Consider the following 10853-nt stretch of genomic DNA (forward strand, 5'->3'; position numbering starts at 1 on the left):
CTTTCTTTATAAACACAGGTAATAGTATAAAACCATAAAGAATGGTAAACAGAAATAAAATTAGTATATAATATCTAAATGTGCTGTTACTTTGGGAAAGGTATCATGCATAAAATGAATAATGCTTATAATAAAACTCATACTGTTTCCACCTTTAACATGTAGAAATTGCTACTCAACTGGCCAAATCAAGAGAGAGGTGGTTGCAGCCTAAAAGAAGAGATAGATATATAACCTTCAAAGATAGTCTTCATGGCTTTCAAAAATATTGCAGCTACATATTTTATCAGGAGAATTCTGTAGTGGAAATATATTTTCCTTAGAAAATATATACTAATAAAAATCTAAACATTTTTCTTCATTAAACAAGTTTAGTATTCCTGAACCTCAGAGTAAGGGTAAACACGTCAGATTACTGGTTTCATTATATTCATGCTAATTGCACACAACTGTCTTTATAAACAAGATGGAACAACTTTGAAATACTTGAAGAAACACTAGTGTGTCCCTTCCCCTCGCCATCACTAGTCACATACAAAGCACATTGCAACACAACCAACAAATCCTTTTCGCATGACTTTGGTGAGTCGTCTCAAGTCAGAGAACTCAGTATAAATCAAATGACTGAAAAATGCCCAAAGAGGAAAAGAGATATTGAACTCACTGAAATGCAATTATTCCCTATGGATGACTAGGGAATAACAAGTCACTGTCAAAAGCAGCAGGATCTCAATCAGATCACCATAATAAGAAGGAAGAAGAATGCTACACACCCACCCTCCATCAAGCCAGGAATACAAGCTAAAACTGGGAAAAACCCCAAAACACTCCCCCACCATTCCATAGGTTGTCAGCTTTGCCACTGAAGTAAGACTGGAGAATTTAGGTCACAATGGCACAACAATGGGTTGTTGTACACGTAGATTAAAAACATTTTCTGCAAACTGAGGAGTCTGAGAAAATATCCAGTAATTTTATCTGAACTGTCAGAGGCCACTCTATCGGGTTCTTGTTACCCGCAATAGTATGAGGTATTAAAGTGTTCAATTTACCATCAGAATAAATGCAAGAAAAGCAGTTTTGTTAGACCAGTGGTTATAGCTGATCCTTTACCTACACTTTTGCACTTTTTCCCACCCCATGTGCCTGAGAAAAATGTGTTCACACATCAATTAGTTTACTACTACTGACACATGGTTGTGTAACAAGAGAAACTCAAGAGTGCACCCTAAACCAACCACTATATTCATTTTAGCAGACACCTCTATACATTCCCTGCATTTTATTTTTCTAGCTTGTTTTTCATACATACTATGTCACTTTTCCTTATGCATCAGAGTAGACCAGAGTTTGACAGACTGTTCACTGAAAAATGTTTGTCCACGTTAACTGGATGTTTCTATTCTTGACTGACAGAGAATTATTTACAGTGTCATTAAGTTTCATACATGTAGTTCCATTTTCAATGTACTGAAAAAATGTAACACGAAGAAGTTTGTATGTAGGATGTGTAGATTTTAGGATTCTACTGGGGTTTTATGGTGATTTTCAAGCTGTGTTTGGAGATTTTGTATTTATTGCTATGCAGTGTCTGCCTTCACCTGGCACACACTGATGCTAGTCTGTTGTAAAGCTGCTTCCAATGGGGGAGTTAGAAAAGGTGGCTGAGAAAATGTCTTAAAAAAACCCTCCTTCAGTACACCTTCTAACTCTCTAAAGATTTCTGTAGACTTCAGGCTAGTAAAACATGTGACAGCAATCAAATAAAGTAGAGGCATATTTCTACTTTGCCATTCTTATGTGACACTTGATCAAGTTGAAAAAAATCTATATACAACTGTTTCGCCACAGGAATAGTCCTACTGAGTTCAGTCACTAACTTGTAGGTTTTAAGAGAGAGATTGTGACCATCAGAACACACTCCACATTCAGAAGTTTTTTGTGTGTTTTGAACAGTTTCTGGTTTTGTGCATATGCATGTTTTAACTTGTGTCTTTTGTACTACATTTTGTAAGAACTGTGACAGATGGAACTCATAGATTTTTAAAATTCAATCTGTATTTGTTGAAAAAGTGACTGTGGTGACAGGATTACAATACCCAGTACTTTCAGGGGTATGCATGACGGTACAGCCAGAGATCCAAACTGAAATAAGGGAAGCATTTTTAACAGCCAAGGGCACTAATGAGTGAAATAAACCATAAAGAGAAATGGTAGTTTTATCTTTACTTCTTCAAACGAGGACAGGATGCCTTTCTGCAAAGTATATATAAGCCTACTTAGCTTGACAAAAATGTAAAGAAAACCTGGTAAAATTTAATTGCAAATATATGAAGAGGTCAGTATAAACGATCTGAAGATATTACAGAGAGAGAGTATTATAAATAAAAATGTAAAATACTGCTAGCATTAATGGTTTAACTAAAAATTACTGAAGTGTTATTTGCATGTGAAATTCAAACAATGTAAATATTTATTCTGGATCCCCCTGCATGTCCCAGTCTCTAACTAAAAGTACCTGTACACTTCCTTCACTTGGCAAGCATAAACGGTTCAGTGAATGTCCTTCCTTCGGGTTTTAAGAAAATCGGCAACCAAACAGAGAAGAAATAATTTATCTACTTATCTGTAAGGGTAAGCTACAATATATACTAACCCTTCACAGAACACAAAGAGGTGCAAGATCAACTTTGATACTGTAGGAAAATGAATCTCATTAGATCCACTGCTCATGGAGCTGTGTGTTTTGGTCACACTTACAATTTTAGCTGATCCATTTTCAAATGGAAACTCAACTACACTGATTTTCCCCTGAAATTGTGGGATCTCTATGTCTTCTTCATTGGGGCTTTTAATTTTTGCTATTATCTTGCCGACTAGATCAAGTCCAGTGCAGTTGTTGTATTCATCCTGTAAGTAAAAAAACACAACCAATAAAGTTAATTTGGTACATGAACTGAAATAAGTAATCCATTTATATACTGTTCTAAATTTATGTGGCAAGGTGCTAGCAGTGGAGGGCGTGGAGAGGCTGAGACAGCAGAGGCTGGGGCTGCCCCATGCTGGACACTGCCAGTGCTCCAACTGACCCACTGCAGGGCACAGCTCAGTCCCTCAGCCAAAACAGTGTTTCCTCTGGGAAAATATATTTAAGAATGGGAAAAAACCACAAAGGTAGGGGAGAAGGGGAAAAAACCCCAAACAAACCAGCAGCAGGTGAGAGAAGGAGCAGGCAGAGGAGGTGCTCCAGGCACCAGAGCAGAAATTCCCCTGCATGCCACAACTGACCATGGTGGAACAGATACCCACATGGCAGCCCATGGAGGACCCCATGCTACACCAGGTGGATATTTCCTGAAGGACTGCACCCTGTGGCGAAGGTTCACACCGGAGCAGTCCATGAAGGACTGCAGCCCATGAAAGGACCCACACTAGAACAGGGAAACTGTGAGGAAGAAGCATCGGCAGAGAGAAGGTGTTAGGGATTGACTGCGACCCCTGTTCCCTAGCTCCCTGTGCCACCTGGGGAAGGGTAGAGCAGTCTGGAGCAAAGCTGAACCTAGGAAAGGGTTTGTTGAAGGTGTTGCTTTACTTCTTTTAGTTTTTGTTTCTCACTACTCAAATCTTTTTAGATTGGTGCTAAGTTCAATTAATTTCCTACAAGCTGAGTCTGCTTTGCTCATGGTGGTAACTGGTAAGTGGTTTCCCTGTAACCCTGTGAACACTTAAAGTTCAGGAAACTTTATTTTTGTAATACAAGATTCCTAAGAGTAACTATCTCTGGAAGAAAAATCATGGAGAGAAACATCTGCTGTATATATGTGTTTTCCCCATTGGAATCTACTCTTCCAACAATTTTTTCCTGTGGCAACAAGAAATGGATTTCAACGGAGCTGCTCGACAGCAAGGACTGAACATGTCAGTTTTGGTCATCTGTACATAAATGAAACAAGATGCACTTGTCATATTTTGAAAAATCACTGATTTATATCCTTTTTTTTAATGAAGTTAACCAAGTTAACCTGCAAAGAAGCAACAGTAATGTCATACAGCAAAATTCAACATATTTTTTAGCAGTCATATATTTCCCTAATTGCGATTTCCCATGAAGGTATAGTTACCTTTATATGGAGGTATAAATCCTTGACCAGTGTACGGCTAGTAAGAGCTCGAACATTGGAAACTGCTGGAGTAGCTGGTAAAGAATCAGGTAATAAGCGTACAGGGGCGTTAGGTATAACTTCAACCATAATCTAGCAAAAAAAAGGAGGAAAAAAAATAATAAAGACTGATATAATTAACTGCAATTCACCTGCACACTTGGGCTGGTCAAAAAATACTGAAACAAATGTATGTGAAATTTACTGATGATCCTAAAATAAATTAGCATAACAATAAATCCTATCTACTAGGTTGCAAACTCTGTTGTTCCACCAAATTTCTGGTTATAAAATTTAATGAAAACGTATTTTGATAATCAACAGGTTGCAATCAGTAACTACCAAAAATAAAATACCATTTATTTCAAAATTTGCAAGTGGAAATATTTGCATTTTGAATCTACAAAGTATCTTAACACTTCTCCCAGATGATTCCCTATTACATGTTCTTGGCTACATGCAATTAATTATAGAGTCAAACCTGGTCACTGTTGAGCGTATTTGTCTTATCCGCTGCAAAGGTAAACTGGATACAGTAAGTGCCCACTCTCTCTGGAATCATTTTATCCCTGAATAAACCAAAAAGTAAAAACCAAGCAAACACAAGTCAGTATCAAAGGAGCAAGTATGTAAGTATGCAAGCAATTCAAATTTTGAGTAGTCTTCCAAACTAGTCAGAAAGTCCTCTTAAGGCGTAATACTCCTTTGGCAAGAAAGCCATCAAAGATTCTTGAGAATTAGAATAAAGCTTCTGGAAGCCTGAATGAGGAAAGTCTCCACAAGTTTGTCTCCACTACCAGACAGGAAGTTTGTCATGGCCCTATGGTTCAGAAATCTGCAAGCCTTTCCCATTCAATGAATTTTCATAAAGCTACTAGAACAAAGGATAGATATGACCAACAAAGTCTCTCTTGGAAATTACACAAAAAGCTATGCTTGTATAGCTTTTTGAATTAGTCATAATCTCTTAATAGCCTTCATACACATTACCTTGCTGTACACCATCTGAGAAGCTAAAAAGACTGAATCAACAGGGGTCATACCAACTGCCCTGACAGATGGGATAGCTCCTTGGCTGAGTATGACAGAAGGAATTACAGATGGAGGTACATTTGTATCACGTATCAGGCTGGGTCAGAACACTGGATTTGAGTGTCAGGTCCCCAGAAAAAAAAAGGGCTTAATGCTACATCAAGGTCTTTGAAGTACATAGATTCCTAAGGATTACAAACTGGATGCCTGGTTTCTGGAGCTCTATTTTGCACCTCAAAAGGGAAGAGAGCTGCAGCTGAGAGGCAGGTTAGGAAACTTCCTATCACCTCCTGAAGTGCTGCCACTTAAGAGGTGCCTGGAATCTTAACATAGTTGAGCTGCAGCAACCTCTGTTCCTCTGATACAGGAACCAGGACCAGCTGTACAACAGTGGTATGTGCTGCATTAAGGAGATCCTAAAGTCTCCTTTCTAAAAGCAGAAGGAAAGCACACTCCTAGGAGTCAAGAGCTTGAATAAACAGCCAGTACCATAACTAGCTGATTCCACAGATTGCCTGCCGGGAATAGAAGTAGAAACAATGTGGCAGTCAGGCACTAGCTTATGACGAGCTCTAGTTCTGCCCCTGGTCCCCTAAGACACTATCTCTGAGTAAGTAGTTTAGAGACTACTAAACCAACAGGGCCAAGGTCATGGTTCAGGATTAATGCTCAGCTACAGAAGGTATTAAATAAAGAGTTAAGACTGCTTTGTCCAGCCTGCAATTCTGCAGCAGTTGAACATAACATTGAAAATAATTAAGGAATGCTACTATACAAGTGACAAGCTGATGATGTAGTCCCCTCACTGCTCCCTTCTCACAATGTATTTTAATATGTCATCTTAGACTCTCTTCTTCTCTCAGATTAAACAAATGTCGAAAGTATCTATGGAAGAGTTCGATCCTCATCTCATTGCATCTTGCTAATACCTTTCACCTTTTTTTAGCACTGTATCATACTAATTCTGTAACAGATTCTTATTATCAAAACCTAAAACTCTTGTTTCTATTTCAAACTGTGTATTATGTATAATAAGTTGCCTCAGTAAATTGCATCATAAATGCTGCTGTACCTGAAGTAGAAGCCTTCTTCATTGTCATCCTTCACTTTACTACAGCTAAACGTAGTAACCTGTAAAGAAAGATGCAAAAAATGGAATGCAATATACTGAAAATACCTCACTTGTAATATGCTATCAAGTCTTAATGATTTGCAGTACTGACAGCGCACAGTAATTCAATTAGATTCCCTACAATTTAGACACTAGTTTCATATTCTTCATTCTTGGGAGTCTTTTCTTTGCAAAATTCATGATAGCAACTTCTAATATTCTCCTTGCTGTAAGTTAGCTTCTGCAGAGCAGGAACATTTTTGTCATTACTGTAGTCTTGGTGCTTAAACAGAACAGATACTGATAAACAAATACAATTCATCTGTAACATTATTTCAAGTCTAGAACAGGACATGGATCTAAGTCAAATGAAGGAAAGCTTCTACTACAAATACGTTTGTCCTATGCTGACATTTTGATACCCATTCTGAAAACATATTTTGATGACTTACATCAGCCGGTGTCCTAATTTGGCTGCTCTGTACTTCCCACATTTTCATGGAAATCCGTGTTGGATTAATATTTTTCATAATGGTGTCATCTTCAGAAAGAAGACTAACCATAAAATCTGTAGGATGAAAGACAACATTTTTTAAGATTATTTTTACTCCGAATTAAGAAGTTCAAACTTAATGAATTTCTCTGTCCCTCACACTTCAGAGAAAAAACTTACAAAATAACCTTTCCAAAAAGCGCCAAAACAGCAAAGAATTTCAAACCAGATATGGAAAATCTTCTCTCTTTACCCCTCTAATTAGACCAGTAAAAATCCTTAAGAAAGAAAAAACCACCTACTTTATCCAATGACTGTTTAACAAACCCCAAAAATTTCAAGTCTGCCTTTCTCAGATTATCATTGTAATCAAAAGAACAAGCAAGGCTGCTTCTTGCTCTCAGAGCAAGCTAGTTAAGTAGTTGACTCCTTCCTTCAAGGAAATCCAAACCTCCCTCTTCCTTCACAAGTGCTTTAGCCACTGAACTACTGGATAGAAAGGCACAGTAGCTGTAAGAAGACTGTACTGACACCACTATCATTTCCCAAGGGCTCAGGCTATGAATCTGAAGCTGAGTTTGGCTACTTCTTACAGACTAGAATCAAATACTTAATCTGTTAGAAACAGAATATAGAGACACTTTTTGCTCCTACGTTTTCTGTTGACTGGTTCTGCAGTCAAAATACTTGCCATTTTATATCTCAATCTGAAGAACTTATCTTTTCCTATATGTTCCATAGACAGTGCAGTGGTCTGAAGGAAATGGAATCCAAACTAGAATAAAGCTACTCTTCAAGCTGAAAATGTGAACAAAGCAGTTCAACGCTATGGTTACAGGTGGATTTTATGCATGTAAATGAAGTTGCACTACTCATGTAGAACTGAAATTTGCACTTGAAGGAAGGACTATGCTTTGATGTGAATGAAAAGTTCAGGCACGACTCCCTCCAGGGCTACAGTGCATGCCCTTATGTGTACCTGTGTTCACCAGTAAATCCAATATTTAGGATGTTAAAGCATTTTATTTATCATTTAATTAATATGAGGTAGTTAATAAAGAACTTAATATCTAATTTTATACAAAAATCTAATCTCATACATACAGTATTATCTCCTGAAGAAGCTGTTTAATGGCCTTTCTCTCTCAAAACCTGGATGATTTATATATACTACACACCCCATTTGAAAAAGGTCTGCTTGGCAGAGAGGTTGGAGCTAGATGATCTTTACAGATCCCTTCCAACCCAAGCTCTCTGTCATTCTGTGATGCTATAGGATGCTTCTTCTAGGCAAAACTAAAATACGTTGCGAATATAATCAAGTTCCTAACACTGTATGGAGTGTTATGAACTCATAAAGAACAAAAACCTCATCATAAAAATGCTGGTTAATCAAGTTATGACAGTCAAGAAACAAGCCCAAACACCACAGACCTCATATTTGTGGGAGGTATCCTGCTTCTCAACATCTAGTACTCTGAATATATCCTTTTCATTTTAAATTTTGAACAGATGCTGCACGTATTTCATATAGGGTTGGGATACAACAGATGAATTTGTATGAAGCAGATTTTCAACTTTTTTTGGTCACCTTTGGGTGACCTTTATTATCTGGGAATCCATAAGTATTTACAAAGGAATGGGTGGGAAAAATTCAGATGCTTGTGCTGAAATCCCACTGTGTAACAGCAACAAAACTGAAAACACTCCTGAGACAGACAATTTTTAAGTTCACCTAAAGGGGAAATCCTGAAGTACAGGAAGGACAGTGTCCCACAACAGCTTACTTGAAGAGCCTTTGGTTAAGAAACTTGGCAAAAGCTGTCTAAGAAACCAAGTACTCTATATCAGCAGGATCAGTCCCATTCATACAGTTGTCAACTCCTAATGCATTTGCAAGGCACCACTCTCCTGTACAAAAGTCACATAGTTCCCAACTTGTTCCCATTTCTACATTTAACTATGTAGCGACTTAATTGTTATACTCCTTCCAAAAATTGCCCAGCACTGAAAACACACCAACTGATCAAAGTTTCCCTGACCTCTCCTGAAACTTTTTGAAAACTGCATCAGATTTGCCACCTTAATTTATTCCTTTCAGATAAAGGCCAAAGTAAACAGAATTAGTACATCAGTTAATTACTTTAATTTGTAATTAAGTGAATACTATTCAGTATAGGAAATCTGTTAGTATTGACTTCATCAAATAGGTCTAAAAGTCAGCTACTGAAGATTCAAATGTGAATTTTGTATTTTACTCGTTTAAAATCAAGGACGGGATTCAAATGGGAGAAAAACTTAGTTTTGAAACTCCCTTACCTTCACAGGTACTACTGACCAAAAAAAGCAGACTTTCCAAGTTTTTTTGTTTTTTTGTTTTTTTTTATTTCAATCAATTACTACTGAAGTCTTTTTTTGCCTTCCTTAGTATGGCATTATATTTCAAGTGACAGAATCTTCTTGCTTTCTATTTAATTCATTTAGACAAGACTTCAGCTTTCTGAAGAGTATCTTAGTGTCATGTTTTCATAGTGCCAACCATGCTACTACAAATTCAACATGAAAATTTTCTGGAAGAAGGGCCAGTAGAGTTGTATACTTCACCAGCAAATTCAAGGACTGCATCTCCCATGGTTATTGTAAAGAAGAGTTTTATTTCCTGAACTAATGAAAGTAGTTAGTATAGGTCTCTTAGTCATGCCAAAGTTTCCTTATAGGAAAAAGCAGAAGTTTTAAATTCTCTTTTGCTTTTAGCAAAAGATGTTTCCTCTTGATCCTAACTTGCTCTTCTTTATCTGTCTTCCTTACTCTGAATACTACTAGAATATAAAACATGAGACAGGTCTTTTTCTTTAATGACTCAGCAGCCCTAGCTGGAAAGAAAGGATCATCCTTTTCTGAGAGAATGCAGGAGGAGAAAACAGTATTTTGTACTGTCCCAGCATACTTCTGATCACTTTTTGGTTCCTCTTGGCTCAGCTGGCTTACAGGTTTGTAGCTACCTCCTTTGTTACTATTCCACAGAAAAAGAGATGAGTAAAACATGCATGAACTAGCTCAGATCATCTTTTGGGAAGATCAAAAACTGAAATATGGTATTTCACTAAGGACAGAGAAGGAATGCTGTAGATTTACTATGTACAGACAGATAAACCCAATAATTTGAAACAAATAAGTAAGAGGTCTTTTGAAATGCTTTCCAAAGATGACCTACATATCTCATCTTTGCAAGAGTTACAGAGGCTGCTAAGATACAGCTGCTAAAAAGAACCAAGGAAAACAGACAAAAAAGAAGTGAAAAATTGCACCAGAAGAATAAAAAAAAAATTTTTACAGGTTTACAAAGCTCTTGTGTAACTGGTTTCCACCAAAGGATTCTTATACTTACCAGGGAAGGTACCTCCTGCTTGAAAAGGAATTTTGTCATATTTAACATTGAAGCAGACAGGTTTCTCAGGATTAGGCAGGACATTTAATGTAATCACAGGACAATACAATGTGGTCTTGTTGTATGAGGCTTTGATCTGTAAAGTGTGCTCTCCTCTGAAATATCAAAAACCGTAAAAGTGATATACAATATCTCTTCTGAAGAGGCAATTTTCAACAGGCTTCATGTCTGAATCATATACATGAAAGCATGATAAACAATAGAAGTGGTAAAGTAGTTGTAGTAGTAGTAAACAGAGTAGTAGTAGAGAGAAGTAGTAGAGTAGTAGTAAAGAGAAGAAAAAAATTAAAGCGTCAATGCAAATTTAGGCAAGTAAAATTGTGAGTTTAAAATATTCTTAAGGTATTTGCTTATTAAACTTAATTTTGCTTTAAAATTTTATTAGTTTGACCATGTTTCATTGCCTGTCTGTAAGACACTAGCAACTACAGCTTCAAGTAGCAGAAAACAGCAGAGCAGAAAGCAAGCACACCTAACTAAAATGCTAAGGAGCATTCTGCTTTGACAGTTTCCAGAGAGTGAATATGAGTACAATTCACATCTAGAAAACTGCCCTGCAAGTACGTCATGACTTCAGTGCTTAATTTTATTTTATTTTATTTTATTTTA

The 10853-nt window shown here is 37.0% G+C and overlaps 1 protein-coding gene across 1 annotated transcript in view; it reads right to left on the reverse strand.

The window, feature by feature from the left end:
- LOC103798887 (structural maintenance of chromosomes flexible hinge domain-containing protein 1-like) overlaps positions 1–10339 on the reverse strand; it is a gene marked incomplete at both ends in the record, with an annotated part of 12683 nt that extends 2344 nt beyond the window's left edge. The window contains 6 exons of the mRNA XM_009071171.1: positions 2761–2910; positions 4122–4253; positions 4642–4729; positions 6265–6323; positions 6756–6871; positions 10185–10339. Of these exons, the coding sequence (XP_009069419.1) occupies positions 2761–2910; positions 4122–4253; positions 4642–4729; positions 6265–6323; positions 6756–6871; positions 10185–10339 (700 nt within the window). The remainder of the gene's footprint in view (positions 1–2760; positions 2911–4121; positions 4254–4641; positions 4730–6264; positions 6324–6755; positions 6872–10184) is intronic.
- Positions 10340–10853: the final 514 nt, after the last annotated feature.

The sequence above is a fragment of the Acanthisitta chloris genome, unplaced genomic scaffold (assembly GCF_000695815.1).
Source record: "Acanthisitta chloris isolate BGI_N310 unplaced genomic scaffold, ASM69581v1 scaffold483, whole genome shotgun sequence".
Lineage (NCBI taxonomy): Eukaryota > Metazoa > Chordata > Aves > Passeriformes > Acanthisittidae > Acanthisitta > Acanthisitta chloris.